The sequence below is a fragment of the Echiichthys vipera genome, assembly GCF_963691815.1.
Source record: "Echiichthys vipera genome assembly, chromosome: 17".
Classification (NCBI taxonomy): domain Eukaryota; kingdom Metazoa; phylum Chordata; class Actinopteri; order Perciformes; family Trachinidae; genus Echiichthys; species Echiichthys vipera.
In genome coordinates, this window is record NC_139842.1 from 22,015,728 (window position 1) to 22,041,964 (window position 26,237).

Below are 26,237 nucleotides of genomic sequence, written 5' to 3' on the forward strand. Positions count from 1 at the left end.
CAGCAGCAGGATTGGAAAACTCCATTTCACCCAGTGCCAGCCTACAGTAGCTGCACCCAACAACAGACAACCAGCAACGCCCAACACTATTGGCTGCTACCATGGAAACAGAACAGGACAGAAAGTCAAACCCTTCAAAAAAAATTTAAATAGGAATTCAGACTAAATATATATTTTTTTATGGAAAAGCAAAACTTTAATTTCGTACCCCTCATGGGTGTTTTATCTTTTTTTTTTTAAATATATAGCTTTTAACAAAGATTCTGCATATTCAACCTTTGATGTTTAATGAATCATTGTCATTTTTACACCTTCCTAACCTTTTATTTGAAAATCAGAAATGAAATGTCACTGAATTCGTTCATTTAAAACTTGTGAAGGATTTGATATGAGAGCAAGTTTTCTTTGTTCATTGGAAGACTCTAAAGCGTACCATGTGTTCATGTCCCGACAAAGACACTATGGGAATCCTTTAGTGATATTACACAGGACTTAAAAGGAGAAACTGTGAAGTAGAGGGCATACTTTTGACTCTACAGTTTAAAAAAAAGATTGCACATTCTACTGTTCAGTGAGTGTGAGAGACAGAGTTCCCCCCGGACCTCTGAAAACTGAGGAAGTTCTAAGAATCTGACCGGTGAAAGAAGTGTTTCACATTTCCTTTAATTCTGTTTAATCGTGTTGGCCGTGTTCTGTGCATGTGCTGTACTGGAAGAAGACAGGAGGCATCAGATCGGATATATGGCATAGTTTTACTTTCACATTTTTTCATTACAGAGTAAATCTTAAATTCTAACACAGGTATTGGACAGGTTCTTAACACCGATACATGAGGCTGCATTAGCTAGTGGATACTGCATACACACACACACACACACACACGCACGCACACTCACAGAATGACAAAATGACTACATTTTCCACTACGAAGTTCAATATCCTGTGATTGCCGTGCAGCCACAGAATGGAAATGTGACCGCGTTATTAGAAATGTCTTTAGGCTTTTTTTTTTTCTTACCTGCTTACAGCCACATTCACTCAAACACTCACACACACACACATATACTGAGTCCCCTGTAGTTGAAATGGACATCTGGGTGTCTTACATCCTGTCCTCTCCCACAACATCAGTGCTTTGTGCGCGAGAGGAAATCTGGGAAGAGTTAGAAAGCTGTGGACGCATGAATCTAAACATTTTGAGCTTAATGAACAGAAGATCTGTGTTCTCTAAACTTTTACTGTAGTGGTTGAGTACACATCAGATTTGTTGGCATTGATCTCTTCTATAAAAGCTAAGCTGGAGAAGCAGGAATATAAATTTATATATGAGACTAATCTCTCTCTCTCTCTCTGTCTGTCCAGCCAACGTGAAGCTGACTCATATATAATTTGGGTCTGGATTTAGCTGCTGCAACTGTCTGACTTCAAATCGGTTATGTCCTTTGCATGATTATGGTGCAGCTACATGTGCCCTATTGTGGTCGTAGCTAAGGCTGTGCACTTCTTCAGAAAGAAAACCAACTGGACTCCACTTAGACAGCAGCGCAGCAACACAAGCCAGTACCAGGGTCCTCTGATAAGTCACCCCCCACCTGGGCCTGTCTCCTCCACAGTCTCTGCAGCTGTGTGCTACCAGTTAGTCCTCATCACTGAAGTCTTCTCTCCTGTAAGAACAAGCTTGAATATGCGTTTATAAAGTCTTAAGCTCGACAAATGCCGGACAAATGTGAGATTTATGTTTCATCAGGAGTGTTAACAAGAGAACAGTCTACAGTGATGACAACCGTGTGCTTGGCTTGCCAAGTGTACAGACGCTTCCCTAGGATTTTCAATGGCAAGCACCTGGAACCAGGCAGTGCATGAGACAGACCCAAATGGTCAAGAAGACTGTTGTAGGGCCCGTCATCTATATAGTGCCATCCTTCTACTCGAGTGGCTTAATCAGAGGCGTTCTAAACCAGCATGATGGGAATGTCTCAGAAAGCGATAAAGTAATACACTGGCACATATTTACATACACATTAATGATAAACAAGTGTACTAGTTGTTTGAAATGAGAGGCTACTCATCACAGGAGAGGAACTGGGTCGTTCAGGGGGGAAAGTAAGGTGGCTCATGCTCGAGAGGATCCCAACAGCTTAAGTGCATTTTCTCTGGGAATGCTGACGGAAATGAGTGGGCAGACACGGCAGAGATCAGAGTTCTGGACCCTCAGAGGTCTCACTTCATTAGTGGATCCCTCCAGAACCACCAGGAATCATGGAGGCCTTACACTAGTGTGTGTGTGTGTGTGTGTGTGTGTGTGTGTGTGTGAGTGCATGTGTGCAAAAAAAAACCCAGCTTCACGGAATGCTCTACCAATTCACACACACAAACACGCACACGCACGCACCGACACACGCACGCACGCACGCACGAGCAGTATGGGAACCCAGCACAACCATGGGACACACAAACACGCGCACACACACACCCCAGCTACACAGGTAAACACCAACAAAAACAAGAATGAAGCATCATGTTAATAAACAAGTAGAAGATGAACTGGAATCAGAATCTGGGACAAGAATAATGACAATAATATTGCCGCTGCTGCTAGCAGTGGCTTCTTTTTCCCTTATGTAGGTTACACCTTTTTTTACTCAAAGACTCTTTGTTGGAGGGAGGAGGAGAGGTGCGGCAGGAGGGCTCCAGGGAGAGGTCGCTGGTGGGGATGGTGGGAGTACTGGTTACGGTAGAGGTCTGGACTCTAGAACTGTTCGGCCAGCAGCTCGCAGAGACGCCTGGACACAGAGTCCTTGCTGCAGCGCAGAGTCAGACGGTACATCTACACACACACACACACACACACACACACACAAACACAGAGTCAGGCCAAAAATATAGAAAGGATCTGCCTTTAAAAGTGCCTTTTTAAAAGTTGTGAGGCGTGCCCACTCTGAGTTGTCCCTGGCAATAAGCTAATAAACTAGTCTTGCATGCTTCCTGCACAGAGGTCAGACATTTTGGAAACAATGACTGCAGCGACGCATCTGGCCCCTAAACCTGACGGCCTTCCCCTGGTCCTGGGTCAGGTCTTGGTTTCACAGTCACATTGTTCAGGTCTTTGTAAAGGCCCAGAAACTGGTCAACAAGTACATGATTTCAGAATTAGAGCGTTTATAAAAAAAAGTACTGGACCAACTAGGGTTAGGGTGGTGCAATTATGGCTTCTAACAATTATGAATACAAGATAAATAAGCAATTATTGAAGCACATTCCAGTATGTCGAATATAGTTTACTGAAATGTTGAATATGTTGAATAGTTTTCACCAGGTAGGAGCAGTTCACCAATAATTTGTACAATATTTATTTAAATGATTTATATATTATTTATTTCAGTGTTTTGTTTTAAACTTTTCTATTTATATTTAAAGTCCAAGTCTTGTTTATTTTATCCAATTTATTTTTGCATTTCTTATTTAAATTAAAGATATTATTTATTTTATGTATCTCATTGTTTTGTGCATTTGTTTTTCAGTTCATGAAAATCCACTGTTAAAAGACTTAAGTTCAATAAATGCATTTTTCCAAAGTCAATAAGTGACGTGAAATAATCGGAATCTCAAAATGACCAAAATAATGTCAATATTATGATTTTGCTTGATTATTTAGCCATAATCGAGCAGCCCTCGGATCAGCAGAGCTCCTGTTCATATCTGATAAAGTGTAATAGGATGGGAAAATTGTCCACACATTAAGATATACAGCACAATTATATATGTCACCTTCTAATCTACATCATCAGATGCACATGATGAACATGGAAAACACTTGTTTCCGGTTTGCTCGAGCAAGTGTTTTGATTAAATATTATATTTAGTTTGAAACTTTGTAACCTGGAAGAGAGAAGCTACAGTATATGCTGCACATGAGGCTTTGAAATGCATTCATAATGTCCAGTATTTACTGACAAGTGGCAGTGACTTCTCAGTGAGCCTTTGTCTCGTACCTGTGCCTGGGCGTTTGGCTCCAGTCTTAACAGACAGCCGACCTGCTGTCCCTTGGTCTGGATCACTCCAGCACACACGTAGTTCTCTGGGTTTGGATCGACGTCGTCCAGCAGGGCCGTTCCTAGTCCCAGTAGCTGTGCACAAACACATCACCACAGGCGTATCACGAAGGATACTTACATGTAACATTGTCAATTACAAACAAATCCCTGGTTGTAAGCAAGAGTAGAGAGGCTTTAGGTACTGTGCATACAGAATACACGGGCAGTTCCACAAACAGCCTTTATTATGAAGACGGGTGTGGTTGATGAGCTTTGGGAAGCACCCAGAAGACTGATCTGTAAATGGTGGACGCACCTTAGCCTTAAGTACTTCTGTGTCCATGCCGTGGATAGCCTTGAAAATCTTTTGTGCTTCTTGTTGAGGCCTGAGGAGAATTCACATGGCAGATTTCAGCTTTACAAGGGAACACAAACGCACAGACAAAAAAAAATAACACACACCAACATACACACACACACTTACTGGCTCAGCTGTTTCCAGCGCTGGAAGAAGTCGTGTGAGGCCATCTCGGTAGGCTGGAAGAACTTGTTGATGGTGACGGGCAGCTTGAGGGTGAGGTTCTGCAGAGCTCCACCGTATCTGAACATAACACACACACACTGCAGGTCTACATATTGCATTGACAGAAAAACCTGTTTTTAAAGTGTGTTTCTGAGTTTCATCAGTTCACTGTGATTTATTAGTGACAATGGAACCTGTAGAAGAGGTTTATCTGTAAAAATGCCAACACTAACATAAAGGTGCTTTCAGACAGCGAGTGGTGACCGCCTCGCAGCCTCACTTTCCCGTATCAGACTTTGATGCTGGTGCTGTTCACAGCCTGTTTCTCTTTACCTTCTGTTTTTTGCTGGTGAAGAGGAGAATCATTTAGGGAACTCGGATAGCGCAAAATCAGCTCCACCGCTATCATTTCCGTCGCTGTAGAATCTATGGTTACCATGGTCACACGATGGGCCACTGCTAAAGCTGAACTATCATCAACTATGATGACGAGCCGAATGTGTTCAGGAGGAGTGTGGCAGCTGCCGCATCAATACTCACATGTGGTGGTGGCAACTGCTCTCTGTCTGGAGGCACCTGAAAGCTGCAGTCAGCAAGTCTGTCCGATTGAGTTGACTTAGTAAAATTTCAAATGTTTACAACTCTCACGCCCCTTCCCCTTCCCACCAAACTCCTTGCACTCTCCAATCGAGTTCTCGTCAGTGCGCGTGCACCAGATTCCTTTGAACGTGCCAGTGTCTTCTCTCATTGCTAAACGGCATGGAATACAGGCTACACAGAGTTAGGTTGGCTAACTTACTCATAGATAGCAACTGCTAACGTTATTTCGCGTACGCCTATCCTGAGGCGTGTGCCTGTGATGTTGTAACATGCCTGAGGGGGGAGGGGGAGGGGGTCTGTGTCATGTGCACGAACTGTGCCTGAGAGTCAGCTCTGCGCAGAGTGGACAGGATGATAAGGGCGCTGTGGATTTTTGCAAAACAAACAGTCTTTACGTGCTCGTAGAGGCGCCTTTTTTTCCTAAAACCCGTTGATTTATGTTGTTCTATCGGAGCATAGTGTCGGCTTCAGGGAATATGATCAAAAAAATGTTGCCGACTGGGACTTAAGACCTATTAAGACTGGTAGTTATCCAGCTTCTACACCTGATTCGCACCAAACCAAATGTGTTGGTAGCACTGAAAACCAACAACTGCAAAATCCTTAATGTTGGCATCACACTGATGATGAGAGATTGTAATCTTCTTGACTTACTCTTTGATTAGATAGTCCCTGATTTAAATCACAGTTTGAGCAATGACAGACTGCGTTTCATTTACACAAGGAACAGCTGCTTGGGACGCTCAAAAAAAAAACTTGAAAAATGTTTTTTGTAGAAAACAGATGCATGTTCCTCTAATGAAGGCTCTGAAACCTGTGTTGAAACTCCAGCAAATCAAACTATTTTAAATGAGTCCTCGCCCTGCGCAGCCGTCCTATTTGAGAATCCATACAGTGAAGGGAAACTGCTGATTTTTGATTCATCGAGCTCGTCCTCACGGAGTCTCAATGAGCAGTTTTTCCACTGGGGTTGGTTGTTCTTACCTGAACTTGATGTTGAGCAGCGGGGCCTCAGAGAAGTCAGTCAGACACTCTATGTTGAGAACCTGCTGGATCTGGGCTCCACCCTCTACCAGAGGCTCCACCTGTTTGGTCTGAACGTTGAGCTGTGGCTTGTTGTCAAGGACCATCAAGACATCACACAGTCCTGAGTTTTCTCAGTAAGGCAGCATTATGATGATCTATGAGGTCTCCATTACTTTAGACCATTTTAAACATACATATTGACAAACTAAGGCAGTTGATTACTACTAATAAAATAATCAGCATGTTCTTTCTCATGTTTTCTGCCACTAATGATTTGAATTGTAGATCTGTTGAACTAGTTTTTCAATAGAAGTGCAACTATCATCTGATAAAACAAGTCAAAGTAGTAATTTGGCAAGACTTTCATTGGTAAGTCTCAACAGCAGAATAGCTGTTAACTGTTGTTACAGAGTTAAAAACCCAAGTGTACTTGGAACTTCTCCATCTCTATGTGTGAAGAGAAGAGTTTTCTTTATTAAGAGATAAAAGGAGCAAACTGCTCAAGCTGAGCTTTCTACATTTTCCAGACATATTATGGTGGTAGAGGTGACGATTTTATTTCACTCAACTTTACCTGGTCCATACAGGATTTTTGAGGCTGACCGATATTTGAGAGAAAATTATTTTCTAAAATGATGGTATATCTGCCAATATAAACTTTTTTTCAACCCACAACATAAAACAAAACTTTTTGATAAGGTTCCTTTAACCATGTTTTTAAACAGGAAACTTAAGCACAGAGACACTTTTTCAAAACATATCTTTGGTGTTCCTGTACTTTAGTTTCTTGTCATTTATTGTCTGATATATAAATCAATATAAACGATATATCTACAATGAACTAATATTGACCGAATCAGTCCAGGATCTACTTTGAACCAAGAGACATTGTGTTGAAACATCACGCTGTTTCCCAGTGATCCCATTTGAAGCTTTTGTGGTTTCTAAAACATACTGAAACACGGCGGCACAGAAAGGATATGAGACTGCAGCTCCCCAGGACAGCTGACTGTGGTGGTGAAGCTGGCAAACTGCACTGACGTCTTGTTCCCGTAGAATAAGTACATTCTCCCTGAGAGAGAGACACACAGTTGTTACAAGGTCATTCTATTTATGATGTGGCTTGTGGTTTATGGAGCACTGCGAGTAAATAGTAGAAGTATCACGCAAAAGCCCATGTGTCGATGAAAACCACCGGGCCGCGGCTGCTTTCCTGTGAATACAACTCACCCAGATTCTGACGATACTCTGACTTGATGCCGATCTGTAGCAGCTGATTCTCAAACAGAACCCCGTTGTTCTTGCACACAAACCTGCAGGATGGAGACATTTAAAGGATTAGTCAACACTGAAATGTGTTTGCTGTTCTACTATATCTAAAAAAAACAACTAAACGATAAAGCATTTGATACAGAAGTAGTGTTGACCTAACATCATTAAGAAGGTTCTTTTTAAAACAAAGATTAGCTTGATTAGACACACACACACAAACACACACAGTTAAACAAGTGTCTGCTCCAGACAGCAGCAGCAGCAGACGGTGGAGGATTTGGTGTCAAAAAAGCTTTAATATAATTGAATGAGGCAATCTGTAGGCTATATCGCCATATACCATCGCAAAATGTCCCGGCAGCTGAGTGCTAAAACTGTGAAAGCACAATGGCCGGCAGACACAGTGTTTTTAGTGGCCTGACAGTTGGTGTCTCTGTTCATCTTTTCTCTCTTATATTAGATTATATGTACTTATAATTTATAAGCTTGTTCTGTATATTAATTATTTTAAAAAGGGAAATGAATGATCAAAAAATAAATGCTATTGCCTCATTATCATTAAAACAACAGGTAATAATAGGTCGATTGAATTGTAAAGGCCAAAGTGTAACACAGCGTCTGATTTGATATCAATCATTTACCAGGACAAGTTAAAAAGTGGTTCCTCTTGTCTGAACAGGTTTGTTGATCCTGGTGTGAGTGGTGTCAAACAGGAGCTCATCAGCAAGCAATAATCAGCGTTCCTACACATTTTTTCCAGACTTCTAGGATGGTTTTTAGTCAATATTAAACGTCTAAATACCCATTGTCAGATGCTTTTATGTAACTAAATGGTTCTTTAAAGTCCAACTTTTAACATGCATGTTAAATTCTAACTATGTATGCCATTATGTTGCCAAGTAATTCCCAATTCCATTTTTACATACGTATTGTAGCTCATATAAGTGAATCAACTCCAGACGGAGACATGTTTAATGCCCAGCATTTGATTCAAGCTAAATGCTAAAAGTGTGCAATTAAAAACAGTGAACCTGTAACACTACAGACAGTAACAGCAGGGATGGACAATTAACCAGGAACTACAGAGAAACACACAAGTCTGTGCTTCACTGGCTTTAGATGGATTAAATATACTGGAAATAAATTAAATATTAAATCGAGACAACACGCATGTAAAAAATTCAATAAATGAGAATCGCAGTTGCACGGCGAACGGTAACCATGGTAACCAGACACCATTCTATTGCCAGCTTGATTACTTTCATATCATCTACAGGTATAATATGTTGTGTTAGTTGTTTTGATTTGTATATAGTAATATTTTATTGTAGAAAGTGAGATAATAGTCTGAAAACAACACAAACATTTTCCCATACTCTTTTTCATTTAAATTAAATTCCATACTGCGTAGGAACCCTGAATATTGGATCATTGCCCAGGTTATTACAGCACTGTGATGGTCAGATTGCTCCACTCCACCACAACTCAAACCAGTGGATGCAATGGCTTATTCCTTGTTTACTCTAAATGTTTATCTCTCTTACTCCAACGAGGAAAAACCCTTCCCATAGCAATCGTGCAGAGCTGCAGCTGAGCAAACACATAACCAAGCTTACACACAGAGGAAGACCTTACTTGTTAAGAAGTTCGTCTGCCTCAGACAGAGGAGGAGCAGCAGGATCCTCAGAGGGAGGAGCAGAGCTGAGAGACCACAGGGCAGCGCATGGATGAAGAGACAGCCCACAGGACAGAGGAGGGATGGATACAGACAAATGAGGAAGGAATGGATTGAGCAGAAATGCACCATCCATTCAACACCGCGACAGTGTGAGAAAGAAAGGTTAAGAGAAACGTGAGAGAAGGAGAAAAGAAGGAGAAAAAGGAGAAAATGTAGAGGCAGTTAGTAAAGCAGTTTGTACAAGAATGATATCATTACAAAATGAAAGGTATCTGCTGGGTAGATACACTGTAACAAATACTCTTTTAGTGCAGTCGGTATGCATTTGGACAATTCCTGTTGTTTAGTCCTTTACTCAGGCACACTGACTAAGAAACTAAACAATAGCTATCAAGGGTGAAGTGCAGACTTTTAGCTTTGATTTGACACATCATCGTCCTACTGCACAGTTGGTACTCAATAATAGGACTGCAAGTAAGGATTATTTACATTTTCTATTAGTCTGTCGATTATTTTCTTGATTGACCAATAAGTTGTTTGGTCTATAAAATGTCAGATAATGTGAACATGCCGATCAGTTTCCCAAAGCCCCAGATGAAGTCCTCAAATGTCTTCTTTTGTCCACAGCTTAAAGATATTCAGTTTACTGTCATAGAGGAGGAAAGAAACCAGAGCATATTCATACTGTATTAAGAAGCTGGAACCTGAGAAATGTGACTTTAAAAAAACCCTCAAATTGATTCAATTTTCAAAATAGCTGGTGATTAATTGATTGGTTAACAACTAATCGAATATCCCAGTACCAAATACTATTGAAACGTCTCCCGCCTCGTGTATTTAAAGCAATTCTTACCGTCCTTGCAAGCCTTACAGCGATTCCCTCCAAAGTCCCACCCTATTCCCCCTGCCTGACCTCTGACGCTCCCCCGACTCGTGCGCTGAGAGAAATGCTGCGTTCCAGTGCAATAAAAAGTCCAAAGTTTCTGACCTCCAACCAGGCAAAGTGCACTGGAATGGCTGTCAAAGTGGAATCTCCTACTAGTGAATTCAGGGGAGATTGACCTACCCCAAATTTGCTGGTAGGAGGTTCCACTTTGACAGGCATTCCAGTGCACTGTGCCTGGTTGGAGGTCCCAAACTTTGGACTTCCCATGGCACTTGAATGCAGCGTGAGCAGCGCAAATGAAATGGAGTGAGGGATGACAGGCAGGAGGCTTGGCAAACAATTTTATTTGGACCAAATAAAATGATTGGTCAGACTTTTATCAGAAATATATGAGAACTGAATATTTTTGGGTTTCAACACCTGGTGGATTTCTTCTACATTTTAGTGTGCCATATGCTTATAATGAGCATTTTAATTTTCTGACAACTTTAAAGTCAACACTTTGACCTCAGTCACTGCTTCATTTGAAACCCTAGAGTATGTGCCTGAGTACAGAGCCCAAACAACCGAAAACTACTTGCTGTCCAAATGTGTACAGACTGTACTCTATTTCAGACACTGTTCACACATATAAAAGCACTCTACACATTAAGCTTGATGCCATGAAACATTGTTGGGGAAAAAAAAACATGTTTTTTTGTGTGTATGGCATTTGGATTTTCCATTTGCTGCTTGGTATTCCATTTGTTGAGTGGTTACAATGAACTTGAGTAGACGCCAAAATACAGCATGTGTGATGTTCTTTTATAAGAACAGGTACAAACAATCACACATGTATGTGTAATTTCAGTGTGTGACTAAACAAAACCTGAGTAGAAATGCCAGAATATTAAAACAAAATCATAATAAAAGGTTTTAACACTTGGCTGAGGTGGAAAGTTTGGTGTATTGATAAAAGCAAATGTGAAAGTGCAGTGAAAACAGACTTAATACATGAAGACATACATGAAGCAGGTGACTTCTCAGTCTTCGAGCATGCTGCAGCTAACGTTAGAACAGACAGCGCTCCTGAGGGACTGTCATTAGTTGATGGATCATTTTTGTTTCTATGTTTTTGAAAACGTGGGAGAAAAAGCACTTAACTGTTTATTTTATGCCAAGGATATTATTCTAAATATTTTTGCAACATTAGGTTTACACTTTTCTTAAATATATCGTACTGAGCACTGAATCAAAATCCATTCTAATTAAAAATGTTGCTACTTGTGTCGAATATTGATATGCGATTAATTAATTACAAAGCCTCTAATTAATTGGATTCATTTTTTTAATAGTGTCCCACCACTACTCTTTAAATGAAATGATTTCTATTGGAGCCTGAAAGTGTGCAGAGATACTTTGTTCCGTCTTATGTCCAGTCTGTCATTTATCCTGCTCATACCAATTGTTACTATTAGTGACTTACATCTGCTCATTACAACAAATCTTTTCTTTGGACGGTGTGATTGATGTGCTTGTAAACTTCAGCAGTTGAGGCTGTATTCCTACTTCTACTATATGTGGCATTAAGTTGAGCTTCCTACCCATGCTTAGGTACAAAACACCTCTCCTTCTCATGGCTGACTTAAACAAACACTACCACAATACAATGGAATTTGATTCATCTGATTATAAGGTTTCAGTTATCTATATCTATATATCTATATATATCTATATAGATATATCTATATAGATATATCTATATAGATATATAGATATATCTATATATAGATATATCTATATATCTATATAGATATATCTATATATAGATATATCTATATATCTATATAGATATATAGCAAGTCAGGTGCTTTTATGTAAAGCTCAATGGCTCATGTGCATCAAGCTACCCATATAGTGTTGTGCATTACCAATGACATTTAAGATGTTCATGTTCATTTAAGATGTAGCCTGTACAGAAAAACAATGTGCCATATTTGCATTGTTCTAGCTAATTCTGCTGTTTACTACTGGGCCCTTACTCCGAGTCACCAGAACTCTCCACCAACAGGGAATCAGAGGTCTCGGTGGGCTGTTCCAGATCTCTGTCAATGTCCAATCACGGCAGAGGACAGGAGACACACACGCAGACACACGCACACACACACACAAACACACACACAGCAGGAAATGGAGAGAAGGGAAGGAGAGAAAGAGACGAAAGACAGTCACATACACAGCAAGATAAAAAGAACAGACAAGTGTAGCGGACCTGCCAACCATGAAGAAAGGTCAACACATTTCCTGCTTTAACGGTCGCCCCTTCAGACTGCTGAGGAACTGGACGGCCAGTGGCAACATATTACACAACTGTGTGTGACGAGAGACCAGAGAATGAGGGGCTGCATTCACACATGAACACACGCCGATTACCCGTTCTTTGTACTCAGGAGCTGGGAGGGTAAACTTCGTTTGATGCCCGGTCCGACTGAATTGGATATTTGCGTTCACACATACAGCCCCGCTGGTTAACGTGTAGAGCATTCAGGTTTGCAGTGCATTTGTGAAAGGGGATTACGTTATCTCCTAATACTCTTCTTTTCTTTCATAAAAACTAACAGATTCCACAGCTGTGAAAAAAAAAAGTAAAGGCAATGTAGGTAATGAAAATCCTAATTCCTGCTGAATAGAGAATTCAACAGTGGTCTCTTTGATCTAATTTAAACCAAAACTTGACCTCCTGACTGTGGAGCAAATCCTCTCCCAACTACAAACCAAAATAATTCCCTAATGTACCAGTTGGCTAGGTAACAAGCTAACAAGACACAACATGTAAACAAGGCTATTACTGAAAGGCATAACCCTCCTAACATTCCCAACCAGTCTTGCACCAACACAGAGACAACACTGATCAATCAATCCTAGCATCGAGCTCTGGGGAAGACGGCAAACAAGGCCAGCTCAAATTTTGGAGAGTAGAAGTTAGTTACTATAGTACCACCTGGTTGGTGCAGTTGTATAAATAAGCCTTGCTAAAGCATTAGCTACCATGGGACTTGTTGACAGCACTTTCATGTGCAGCAATGTTTTTCTATCAGGCTGTCTGGATTTTATCTTAAATACATTATGGCATTACTACAACATACCTCTGACTATCGACTTGACGTATCAAACACTAACCTAAATACCGACCTAAAAAACACTTCTTCTGGTCACCATGTCTACTAAAGAAATAACTGCCAACAGCAACGAGAAGAAGGCGGGCGAGGGACTGATTCAAGTAGGGACCCTAATTGAAGTTTTCAGACCAGTAACCAGATTTTTTTTTAAAGTAACATCAGCACACAGGAAGTGACTACGAATGTCTCCAGGTTGACAGGTCCAAATTAGACAAAGATAGAGCAAAGAAAGATAGAGTCAACAGAGCGACAACCAGCATGGAGACATTACAACTAGTTGTATAGTAGTCTAACAGCACAAACACACCACAAACATCACAGCTATTTACATTAACAGATTAACACAGAAAACAACAGTATATGACAATTCATTATTCATCTCCATGGAGATCCAAGGCCTGTTTAGCTCAGTGCAGTATGAGAGACACTTTTTGAACAGTCAGTGTGTTAACATCCGTGTTGGGCAAGTTACTTTAAAATGTAGTATATTACTAGTTACTCTCTTCTGAAAGTAATAAGTTACTTTACACTATTACTGTCTGTGTATGTGTAGAGTAACATAGGCAGATCCATCTGCATAGCACCGTGTCAGCGCTGGAGAAAAGTCTGGCTGCACAACTTAACATTCTGGCTTGTTTGTATTTCTTTAAACCAATCATCTTGGGCGCAGACTAAGCGATGGATGCAGCGACGGTGTCCTTGCAAAATAGAGGAGATAGCGAAAGGGGAGGGGAATGCCGCGGAAAAAGGCCAATGGCAGGTTTTATCCTGATGGTGAGTCAGACTAATGTGTTCATGATTACACTACTTTTGCGTTACTTAACCAAAATAGCCGCAGAAGTATACAGTATCTAGGTATTATAAAATGGAAGAGGGTAATGTAGTTTTATAGTAATATTTCATAGCCTAACAAAGGCTCTCCTCCAGAGTTCAGATCTGAGCTTCCTCAGATGGGGGGGGGGGGGGGGGGGGGGGGTCGGGGGTTCTGCCTGGTATGCATGTAAACACACTGAGTAAAGGCAGCAGTATTTTAGAAACTAATTATGTCCCAAGTAGATCGGTATTAACTCAAATAAATCCAATCTAAATTCAACCCTTTCATATTTACTCAACATGTAGATAAACAACAGTATGGTATCAGACTTGTTATTGGTAGATACCCAATGTTAAAAGAATCGAGCTGGGATCAATTCTAAAGTACCCAGGTCTCGAGCAAACACAGACTCTTTCCTTTGACAGCAAGACAGCATCATCAGTGAGCTTTGTTGTAGCCTGGACTTTGGCCTACGGTGGATTCAACATTTGCACATCACGAGATAAACGTTCACCTTAGGAAGCCGTCATCGTTTACAGCGGCAGAAGGTGCGGCAGGCCCTGCCTCAGAGAACACATCAACCAATAGGCTGCCAGCACTGGTTGGAGCAGCACCAAGGGGAGCAGCGGAACGAATCCCGAGGAGGTCTGCTGATGGTGACGGGGTGGACTGGAAAACAGAGCAAACTTGCAGTAGGTCCATGAAAATTCTGTTCTTTTTGTTAAAGCTGCTGGTTTACATAAAGGAATCTGAGGGCACCATGAACTTCTATATATTAGCTAATAAGCCTTTCAGAGAGTCTGCTTACAGCGTTGGAGGCAGCCATGGCTGATGTGTCTGGCCCCCGGTCTCCTCCTCCGTTCAACTCCCCGCCCTCCCTTTTGCTGTCCTCCAGCTCTGTGACGGATACAGCCCCGGGCCCCTTCTTCTTCTTCAGCTTCGCCAAGATTGACGACTCCCTCTCTGGGAAGGGAGGCATCTCCTCCAGGACAGTGGCCTGGGGGAACAGAGAGGACAATCACGCTGTGGGCTGGGACTGAAAGAGCTGCCAACATGTGACTCAAGTACACATCATGGTAGATAGACAACATGTTCAGCAAGGACTTGACTGCAGTAGAACTGGCTGTGACGGTTTTGGACACAGTCTAAGAAAAATGTATTATCTATATCTAACAGTGCTCCTTGTTATTTTATCATGCATTACTGGATCTGAGCAGAGTTGAGTTTAGTCATCAGATCTTACCAGGACATCAGTGCTAGCGATGGAAGAAAGCTTCAGATACTCGACAGCACGCTGCTGCAGCTCCACATCGGAGTTGCGGATCTGGCTGTCGCAGCGCAGCACCTCTTGGATGGTGGCCTTGGTCTCGGGGAACAGGTTGATAAACTTGATGTAAGCCGACAGCAGCAGGGCGCGGGTCGGCACGGAGCACAGGTGGAACTTGGAGTGAAGAAGGTTGAACTGGACCAGGGGGCTGGATGACAGGACAGCAACGTTACCATTTATCATTTCAACTGTCAACTTAGAGCCTTGGCAGCCATCAACCAACATACCTGGAGCGTGGGTCACCGGCAATAAGGTTACCAAACTCTCCCAGAATGTAGCCTCCAACCTTCACCATGTTCTCATGGCAGGCAGGAGCCTGCAAGGCCTGGACAGACAAGGATTACACCCACTGTAAACCACACACTTAATCTCCCCTCATATCTTAAGAAATGCAATGACTGACACCCCTATAAAACAATAAGAATAGGACTCAGTGTGTAAAGAAAAAAAAGAAATTCCTTTAAAGTAGTAACCTTTGTTTATTTAATAAAAATGAACACAATTATAAGTCAATAATATTATGAATCTCAACAGTTTTTGATATTCTACAAATATTCGCTATGGATATTTGAGTCCGTACTTAAGAAGTATTGTGTTTTGATAACCACCCTAATCCATGCGGGTCCGTCTGAGCTCAAGAACAGCATCTTAATCTATTTCTGTCCACTGCTGTCAAAGACTACATTTCATGATTGTATAATTTGATGTAGTGGTACCTCAAAGACTGTCTTGGCAGCGTAGCCTTGCACATCGTCTCTGTTGATGACGATCTGAATGACGCGATACCACACCTCTTCGCTGACGTAGTCGCCAGCAATGCGGATGAGGTTGAGAATGGTGTCCACGTACCAGGAGTAATCCACGGCATACTTCTCTGCAAGTATGGCCACTTTCAGCACCTGAATGGGAAGGCACGAAAAGTCACAGCTCAATCAGTTGGTGTGTTGTTTTGTGCCAAATAAATCAGATGAGCTGATTTTGGACACTGCTGAGTTTAGCATTAAAGTGAGGTGAATTGTTTGATTTTTCAGTATTGATACGTTTTCTAAAGTCTCCTGGACCGTTTTTTTTTATTTACTCCACATTTAGAGAGGAACATAGCCAGTCACAAGGGGGGAAAAGGAATATAACATGGCACAAAAGCTTTCTTGGCACACTCTCACACCCACCATCTCCTCTCTGATGGAGTAGTCTGCCGTCTCAAGGTAGCTGAGCATCTCGGCTACGATCTGCTTGGCATTGCTGCGATCACACATGGCATACAGCAGATCAGCCGCCCGCTGTCGAACACTCACGTCCCTCTCAGTCTGTGTGAAAATGTGACAGAGGGATTACAGACAACTGTATAAATATATGTGCACTGTCCTGTGCTACTGACCATTATAATTATATAATAATATATTTTTAAAGCTCTAGTGTTTTGTTGAAATGCATAAGGGATGACTAGATAATGTGGGCTGGTAGGATTGTTCTGTTAAGTGCTGAGTCTTTAGCACAAAGTGAGACACCACCTTGAGAGCGTTGATGACGGTCTCGATGTGCGTCTTGACGGCTTCATGGGAAAACTCAGAGCTGGCCAGAGTACACATGCTCTCCAGAGCCAGGTAGCGCAGGTTGGTCTCTCTGTGCTGCAGGAACTGGCCCAGCTGATTACAGGCTCGCACCAGCAGGTTAGGCTCACTGCGGAACAGACACCAAAATTACTTCAGAATAAAACTTTTTCATCTGGTTGTGAAAAAACATGAGCAAGACAAGCTGAGATTTGATTTCACACCAATTCATTAACCACGATGACAAAAACATTTGAATACAGTAAAGATCTAGAAAATGTCAACAAAGATGACATATGTTTATAATTGAAAGCAGTCTCTACTAGAACCCAATTAACAATGGAAGGGTGATTTGTTTTTTGTTGTGTGATGGACACATGACAGAGGGGAAAGAGTGGGGGACAGTGAGAGCAAACAGCTTCTCTGTGCTTACATTATAATAATGCAATATTATGTGTGTGTGTGTGTGTGTGTGTGTGTGTGTGTGTGTGTGTGTGTGTGTGTGTGTGTGTGTGTGTGTGTGTAATAGTGAGTTAAAGAGTGAGTGTCTTTTCTGGCTCAAAGCTCCGGCTCCAGTCATTTGCTCACAGTAGTGAAACAAAACAACCCTTTATTATTAAAAAACATGTTTTCAAATTCTAGCAAATGTTCTTCTACACAGATTAAATTATTTTAATACATATGTTTTTTTTATTTAGAGCCTATGTCAACGGTTTAAATGGTTGTACAGTTTATTAATGGATTTAAAAATGTATTTGAATTCTTCAGTCTGAAATTAAATAAAACACAACTGTAAAACTAAAACCCTTCATAAGGGAAAGTTGTTTATGTCATGTCTGACTGATGACTAAATCTTCAAAATGAACAACCTCTATTTGCTAAAGCTGTTGCTTTAGGGGGTAAAAACGACTTCATGGCATAAATATTTGAATATCTTCTGTCATGGCAAGTTCCAGAGGATACACTGAAGGTGCTGCACTGCTGAAAATCCCTGCGTAGAGTCTCGTTGCTCAGAATACTCACCTGTCATAGTGGATTATCAGTGAGATGGCCTCAAACAAGATAGCGTTCTTGGCATTGGAGTGCTGCACCTTCTTGGACTTGGGCGGCTCCTGGGCCTTGTTGAGGATGGTTTCCAAACACTCTACCAGACGGCCCTTGACGGCGCCATCTTCTGGAGGAGGGTAGCACTGCAGCAGACGCAGCAGCTTACAGGAGAGCCACGGTGCCGGGACAAAGTAGTAGGTGTAATCCTGTAAGTCAGTGGAGGCCGACGACACAATCTGCAGAACCAACACAATTTTTCTTAGGACTTTTAATGGCCGGCCAAAACTGAGCCTGTTCAAGACATTGCTTAACTGTGAGCAAAGTACAGCTTACGATATACAGGGGGCACAGAAATGATCACAATCTACATCTACAGAATCTACTCCAGTCAGGATTCAAATGTTTTGTAGCCTTATGGTATTTGGCTTTAATGATTCATGCTGTGTTTTTTTGCCCTGCACTAAAGTGCACGAACATCACTCAGTAATCACTTTCTAATGAGCTTAGCAGCCACCTGGGACACCTAGCTTTGATAATTGACATTTACTTTGACCTTGCTTTTGATCAGACAGTACCAGAAGTCAATATCAAAGAACAATGTCGATGTCAATGTTTTAGAAAACATTTTTAATAGACACTAATGCATGCTGCAAGTGTATGCTGAGAAAATCTAAACGCCCCAGAAAAACAACTCAGGAGCTCAGAGAGGTCAATTCAGAATTTGGTGAAGAGAGGACATAAAACCCACAGAAGGATAACTGGATTACACAATATGTTCACATTGCCATCCATTTAAAATCTATTTAAAGTTCTCTTTACAATTCATAGTTCCCGATGCACACAAACACTCACCCTGCTAAGGCGGGAAACGGCCAGGGAAACACAAGTCTTGAACTCATCTGGATTCTTCTGGCTCAGACAGGTGATGAGAGAGATGGCTGCTGTCACCACACCCTAAACCCAGACACACAAGAAGAGAACGAATCATCCCACTGATACATCACAGCTGGATACCAACGTTTCATTCATCAAAAACACATTTTTTCCCATTAAAACTTTCAAATTTTCACATGTTCAAATATGTTAGCTAATCAACATGCTTTATGACAAAAAACATTTAATCTCTTATGAAAAAAAACTCAACAACAGACACTACAATGCTGCAAAATAATGTAACTATATTTCTGGTGTCAAGGGGTCAGAATTATGCACTCACCATGTGCTGGTCATTGAGGAGGTGGACCACACGTGATGTCCACTCACCCATCAGCACCAAGTCAGGAGAGGTCTTATAGAGGCGCAGCAGACACAGGGCAGCTGACTGTTTCACGCTGTCCATCGTATCCCTGTGGTGCAGCACATTCACATTACCAGCAGCTAAGTTAGGTCGCAGTGATGTAAAGCGACATGACAGAAACCCGTCTTAGCTTCATCACTCACAGTAACACAAACAAACAAAAACATGACAACTGAGGAGGATTTACATTCATTTTAGAGATGCTAAGATAATCCGGGCCCTTGTTAACCACTCATTAACCGTTAACAGACAAGCAGCTGAGCCCCAGTTCAACCGTTCAGGAAGCTTTGACTTACTTTCCTCATACAGCTGTGGACATGCACCGGTCGTGTAACCATGATGTTGTGTGCATTGTCCTGGACACATGTACACAGGCACACAGCCACACAGCCAAAACACAATGTGCTAGTGAGGGACGTGTGGTTGCCCCCATTAGTTGTACTAGTTATGTTTTTTTTATTACATGTATAGTATTAATCTGTTAACATTCCAATTGTCGGTTAACAGATAAACTGTAAATTATTAAAATCTATAATGAATTTGACTTCCTAAGCCTCCAAAGCAGAAGTCGCACTCACCCAGCAACCAGGATCCGAGGGATCTCACTGGCAAAGGCCTCAGCCATCTCCCGACTTCCCACGTTCGCGATACAGTGAAGCGCCAGGCACATGAAGGTTGGGTTGCGGCTGGACAGATCATTCTTGATGGCGTTATTGATCAGACGAATCAGCTCACTGTTGCTGTTTACCAGCACTGAGATGAACAGATAACCCTGGAGTACAAGACAGCAATGACACCGATGAGACTTCAAAACAGCAGAGTCATCAAAACACCATAGAAGGAAAGAGGAATCCAGTGTTCAGTGGGTGTGCCACATCGTATTGTTCATGATAACACTTGTTTACAACCAGGGTGCAATATTAGGTCCTTAAGGCTTAAAACTAATGTAGTCTAAAACGACAGTCCTTCGTTAAGGTTACAGTGTTCAGTTCATGTTGCGACTGTTTTAGAGAGGTGTGGACTGCTGTTGAAATGCTCTTGTGTCTAACAAGAAGTGTTTCCAATATAAAGTTAACCTCACTGATATTAACCAGCCGCAGCATATACCACATTAACCCCCCAGTCCCTACAGTCATGAGCCTATGCTGACTGGATCTGTGTGAGGTGTACGGATCATTTCACATTAACCAGTAGGTGGAGCTAAAACATTACCAGTTTCACACTGCACAGTCATAAAGCATTCAAATCTGGTTATAAAAATATATATATATATCTGTCAAGTCAGTTCAACAAACAATAATTGGGTTATTGCACTTTCTTTAAAATAAATGTTTGATCTACCCTAGTGTGGACAAAATATTAAAAACTGCAGCCTCCCTGGTGATGAAGTTGGAGCAACTCCACACTGAAACAGATTTAGCAAAAAAGGAAGATTAGAACCTTAATGAAGGTAGGACTTATTACATAGCAGCTAAAAGCTACCTTTCCTTTAAATCTTGACACCTGTATTGTTTACATCCATGTGTACTAGCAAGCAGTCTTCCTCTTTTTTCTGCCTTTGCTGTGTGCTACATGTGACTGTGGACATGCAGGCATATAATCCAAAGAATTTCAAATGACATAAGAAAAAATGCCAAGAACACGTATTGTACATTTCTCAGGAGCCTAATTTGAGTCAATACGCTTAGAATGTAAACCTACATGTCCAATACAGGCTCGGGGTTTAATTATCTCCAATTCATAGCAAAAAAATAATAGCAATTGAATTGGTAAAAAAAAGAAATTTTGATTATTATTCACTCAATAAGTTGGATCACCAATGGGTTCTTTCTCAGTGAGCCCTGTGGACAATTGAAATGACAGATTCCACTGGACCATCTGCCAGTGCAGCCCTGCTTACTATCTCATGACAGAACTTTGTGTCTAGTTTTTTATTGGTTAAGTTAGAAAACATATGCAAGGACAAAAAAAAAGGAAAGAGAGAACACATGCATGTCTCAAAATGAGTCATGTTTTTACTGGGTTAATTACACAACTACAGGATCAAACGTTTAAAAAGCTCTCACTGTCTTGGGTACACTCGTTTATGCCTGCGATCCTAAAGCCCAATTACATATTAGCTCCTTTTCTGCCACAGTGTCCATGTTCCAAGGCAAAGACACTAGTGCAGTGGTAGCCAACTCTGCTCCTGGAGAGCTGCTGTCCTGCATGTTTTAGGTTTCTCACCTGAGTCCAATGATGTGCTCGTTATCAAGCAGGTGAAGCTCGTCAGAGGTTTGATAATCATTAGAATCAGGTGTGTTGGAGCAGGGAGAAACCTAAACCTCTCCAGGAGCAAGGCGGATACCCCTGCACTGGTAGAGTAGTAGTTCAGCTGTCTTTGATGGTACAGCAGTCAGCTCCCCCAACAGAGATCCTGACTCAAAATGATTCTGCTTACTCAACATTTCCTGTTCCTGAGTAAATGGTCCACCACACAGAATCAGGAAATAGTAACGGTGGCGTTGGCATTTGTTTTGCTTTAACATTTAGAGTATTAAATGAGAAAATAAGTGAATGCCACAAATTCTTCTAAATCACTTGTACATGCCACTCAAGAGTAGAGCTGGGTATGGTTAAAAAATGTTCAATAGCAACACTAGTACAAATAACTTTACTTTGGTACCAGTTAATTAGTGATATTTTTATACCAATTTTACCCATTTTAACAAAAAAGAAATTATAAAATTACAGATCGTTATTTTGTAGCTCCTTTACACCAACGCGACTCACAGAGTAGTCAAGCTAGGTATTTAATGACAAGGCATTTTTCAATAGTTCAGTACGAAGGTCTATTTAAGAGCAGATCCGTTTGTCCTGCTGCATCCATACATGCAAATAAAATGTATGGATGAAAACAGCCTCAGAAATTCATAAAGCTCAGTGTCATTGTTTTATTTCAAATCTAATGTGTTGAAGTGAAAAAAACAAGAAAAACCGTCACCCTGCATAAGATATTGACTGCAACGTATCTTCACGTCTCAGTGTTTTCTTAAGCACATTTAACAGCTTGCAGGTCACAAGCCAAGAATTTATTATTGCAATGGGTAACCAAGCACGGTTGGTAACTGTGTGAACCAGTTAATGGTTATTATGGATACTTAAACAACTTTAAGAAGTAAATTAAATTTCTTTGTTGTGTTTGCTTACATGTTCAAAATGAAATAGAAAGAAAGAAAGAATAGTATCTCATGTTTGTGGTCGTTATCATGTGTAAAGCCATGCTTCAAAATGTTATGCATTTAAACTGACTCATGGCCAGTAAGGAGCTGACCATGAACCAATGGTTTGGACTAAAAACCCAGTCGGGTCTAGGTAAAGCACTGAAGTATTATAAGTATTTGCAACACTGTCTACTAGCTGATACCTAGCATGATACTTTGAGGGTTTGTGATTCTGGCCGGTGTGTGAGTGATGATGACACACTGGTCATTGATCTCTGCTTCTGTCAACACTGATAGTCAACAAACTTGGACCTGGTGCTGTTCAACAGAGCAGGAGTAGCATGTTTGAGATGTTGTAACCGAATAGAAGGAGGAGGAGGAAAGAGAGGTGACGGACTATGACAGGCTGTTTTAACATCTTTAGGCTAGGACAGTAACAGTCAATGTCTCATGGCCTAACACTGTTTCAATAAACCAGCATGGCAGACAAGACAAGGGTGAGTGATTATACAAGTTACTGAAATACTGAGGAACAGCCCAAGAGGTAAAATGAAGTGTTCTGTTTTTGTTCATATTTAACATTCAGCACATAACGCAGAGAGCAAGCAGCATGGCCCAAAAGTCATAGCTGGCTCATGAACGAGCCTGATGGGATGTTGTGTGTACTCTGCAGAAAACAATCACATCATGTTCGTTTTGCAAAGCAGCCTCCCTAAACGCTGTGCGCTAGTGATGCGCAGATTGCAGTTTTGTCCGCGGACACCGCGGTTAATCTGTCGATCTGGTGGGTGGATTCATAGAAAATAAATCATTAGGGACAATATTAGAGAGCAGAGATGCTGTCCACTGATGCAGAAGACACAACAGCCGTACCACATTTTCAAAAAAGAATTAAAGGAAGACTTACAATCTGTTTCTCTGTGTACTTGTTGGAGCTCAGCAGGTTGACTGCCTCCATGTGTCCAAAGTCAATGTCATGGCCGAGGAGGAAGATGAAGAGCAGCTTGCAGACATATTTCTTCTTGCTGTAGCCATCAAGAGCTTTGTCCCCTTTAAACTTGGAGCGAATGTTGGCCAGCTCTTTATTGATCCGTTTAATCTCAGCTTCCTTGCTCTTACCTGACAAGGGGGAAATAAGTAATACAGTGTCAGCATTTACAACATGGACATGGTGGACCCGATTATAAAAAGACTTGATATTTCTGAGTTCAAGTATCAAAATCAATCAAAAAGGAAACCATCTGGAAGCCAAGTGCTCAGGGGAAGAACCATTTTGATCATCTTCATTGGGACAATACCTCTCATTTTTGTCAAATTCCTTTCCAACATTGAAGGCTTTAAGCCCCTTCAAATTCAGCAAAACCTCAGAAGCCAACCCCCATTTACAGTACATAATAAACACTGACAAATAAACATTGCACAAAATAACAATATTTATTTAATAGCAGCAAATGTTATAATGAAACTATGCACCCTTCATGCATCAACATCATGTAACTTCATACAATCTATATATCAATTACTAAACCACATTAAGAAACACCATACAGTCTCACCGTAAGATTCTTTCACTCTTGAAGCTAATATGTCGAGGGTTACTTAACTGTTATGAGATGTTTGTGTATAAAACTGGACTATTGATGATTAGTTAAATGAATGGAAGTGAGGTAGGGCTAGGCGATAATTCAACATGATTGTTTATCTTCTTTCAGTGGAATCGTACCGTGAGGAAATCATACAGAGATGTTGTGATACATAATTATGACGCCTACCCTCACCGGTCACTTTATTAGGTGCACCTGTCCAACTGCTTGTTAACGCAAATTTCTAATCAGCCAATCACACGGCAGCAAACACATGCATTCAGGGATGTAGTGAAGAGGATGTGCTGCAGTTCAAAGCAGCATCAGAACGGGGAAGAAAGGTGATTGAAGTGACTTTAAACGTGGCGTGGTTGTTGGTGTTTGATTATTTCAGAAACTGCTGATCTATGGGATTTTCACACACAACCATCTCTAGGGTTTACAGAGAATGGTCCCAAAATGAGAAAAGATCCAGTGAGCGGCAGTTCTGTGGGCCCAAATGCCTCGTTTTAGCCAGAGGTCAGAGGAGAATGGCCAGATCGGTTGGAGCTGATAGAAAGGCAACAGTAACTCAAATATCCACTGGTTCCAACAGATAAATGCAGGAGAGCATCTGTGAACACACAACACCACCTACTTTCTACAGAGAGGGAACAGCAGCAGGAGACCACACTGACACTTTATTAAGCACCAGGTAAGCACCTAATTAAGTGGCCGGTGAGTGTAAATTGACAATAACAAGCATATGCCAACTCAAATTTCTCAGAAAATCCTGATGTGAAATACTCTGGTTTATATTTTTGCATTAAAGTTCTTAATAACATCAGAAAATACTCAGTGTTTTAATTTGCTATGTATTAAATTCAGCCTTTACCATGTGGTTATGTTATATTCACTCTTTATGTATTGAACCAGATAACGATCGTTATTGTGATATAGATCGTTATCGAGATATGAAATGACTTATATTGGGATAGAATATTTTGTACATCCTTAGTCCAGTTGTCCAGCCCTAAAGTGAGCCATTATAGTCACGCTAACAACAGACAGCTCTGCTTCCAATGTGCCAGTGAGGAAGTCCATCAGACCAAGACAATTCTGAAGGCTTGTCACACTCTTCTCCACAGTAGACAGCAAAACATACTTCCAACAAGTTTGCATCTGAAGAGACGAGCTCACCGGTACTGGAAGATGTGCACAAAAACCAGGCATTCATGCTACACCTGTGTAGGTGACTAAGACAGAGGAAATAAGGCTTAAAAGAAGGGGAAAGTAAATTTCTCCAAGCTCAACTGAAGTAATGGCAGGGATATGCCTGTCTCAACACCACGAGACTGTGGTTATCTTTGCAGGCATTATTCAGTAATGTCACACCATTTTTAGATGGAAATAAAAGCTGATATTTATATATGGGTTTGGCCTATCACAGACATAGATCAGAGGTATCGATGTATATGTTCTAGTGTGCTTTTACAAATCACTGTATGATTGTGGTAGTTGGCAGTACACAGAACACAGGTTTAACAGAGAGATGAATTAAAAAAGGCATTAGCAATGAGCCAGGTGAAGGTGGTGTTTGTGAACATCTTGAAATCATTTCTCTCAAGACCATCAAAGGTCATTGTGCCGCAAATCGCCCTGCCCTGGCATGTGGGGAGTCTAATGACTTAGTGCAGTGCATTGAGGTAACTGAGACTATAATGAGCCAAGTGTGGACAGGGCTAGAAAACCCACTCAGTATCCTCTGTTAAGCCTTATAAAGCCACACAGCAAATCTATAGTGACACAAATTAAAATCTGAGCAAGATGATAAAAGTTAAAGCACAGAAAGCCTGAAGAATCAGGTGGTTTCCAGACAGATTTTCATTGCCAGTCTATTCAGACAAAAAAAACCCTGTTCAGCTGCTTCACACATGAAGGTTTCATAGGAAATATGCCTTTGAAGCTGGCCTGGTGGATTAGTATTATTATCATTAGCTGCTGATCTTAAGCAAGATCTTTTCTTACTTTAATTGTTTGTCAAATATTTTTCAGACTGATGATACTAGTTAGTCCCAGCCTGGCATCCGCAGACCAATCACAGATGCGTAATGGCTGGGTCCTCTAAGTTCATCTCAGATCTCCAAGGGTCGTTATCAGTGGTGCAGAGCAAAATCCCTCTGGACGCAATTGGCAGGACCTACAACCAATCACAGCAAGGAAGCCGCGGTGGTGCTAGCTCAGTGGAAAACACTGGCGG

General features: G+C 41.2%; 1 protein-coding gene across 2 annotated transcripts in view; it reads right to left on the reverse strand.

Annotated features, from left to right (window-relative positions):
* Positions 1-748: 748 nt before the first annotated feature.
* Positions 749-26,237, reverse strand: part of ap2a1 (adaptor related protein complex 2 subunit alpha 1) — a 29,240-nt gene continuing 3,751 nt past the window's right edge. The window contains exons 2-22 of one of the 2 annotated variants that reach the window (XM_083931033.1): positions 23,323-23,534; positions 19,791-19,984; positions 19,132-19,261; positions 18,768-18,869; positions 17,892-18,151; positions 16,830-16,998; positions 16,488-16,625; positions 16,035-16,217; positions 15,546-15,643; positions 15,235-15,466; positions 14,800-14,988; positions 14,506-14,660; positions 12,041-12,103; positions 9,091-9,156; positions 7,414-7,496; positions 7,155-7,255; positions 6,142-6,263; positions 4,519-4,635; positions 4,351-4,420; positions 3,993-4,127; positions 749-2,827 (exon numbers count right to left, since the gene is read on the reverse strand). In XM_083931033.1, coding sequence (XP_083787159.1) covers positions 2,750-2,827; positions 3,993-4,127; positions 4,351-4,420; positions 4,519-4,635; positions 6,142-6,263; positions 7,155-7,255; positions 7,414-7,496; positions 9,091-9,156; positions 12,041-12,103; positions 14,506-14,660; positions 14,800-14,988; positions 15,235-15,466; positions 15,546-15,643; positions 16,035-16,217; positions 16,488-16,625; positions 16,830-16,998; positions 17,892-18,151; positions 18,768-18,869; positions 19,132-19,261; positions 19,791-19,984; positions 23,323-23,534 — 2,897 coding nt within the window. In that variant the 3' untranslated portion in view covers positions 749-2,749. The remainder of the gene's footprint in view (positions 2,828-3,992; positions 4,128-4,350; positions 4,421-4,518; positions 4,636-6,141; positions 6,264-7,154; positions 7,256-7,413; positions 7,497-9,090; positions 9,157-12,040; positions 12,104-14,505; positions 14,661-14,799; positions 14,989-15,234; positions 15,467-15,545; positions 15,644-16,034; positions 16,218-16,487; positions 16,626-16,829; positions 16,999-17,891; positions 18,152-18,767; positions 18,870-19,131; positions 19,262-19,790; positions 19,985-23,322; positions 23,535-26,237) is intronic. The other variant, XM_083931034.1, reaches the window with a different exon arrangement.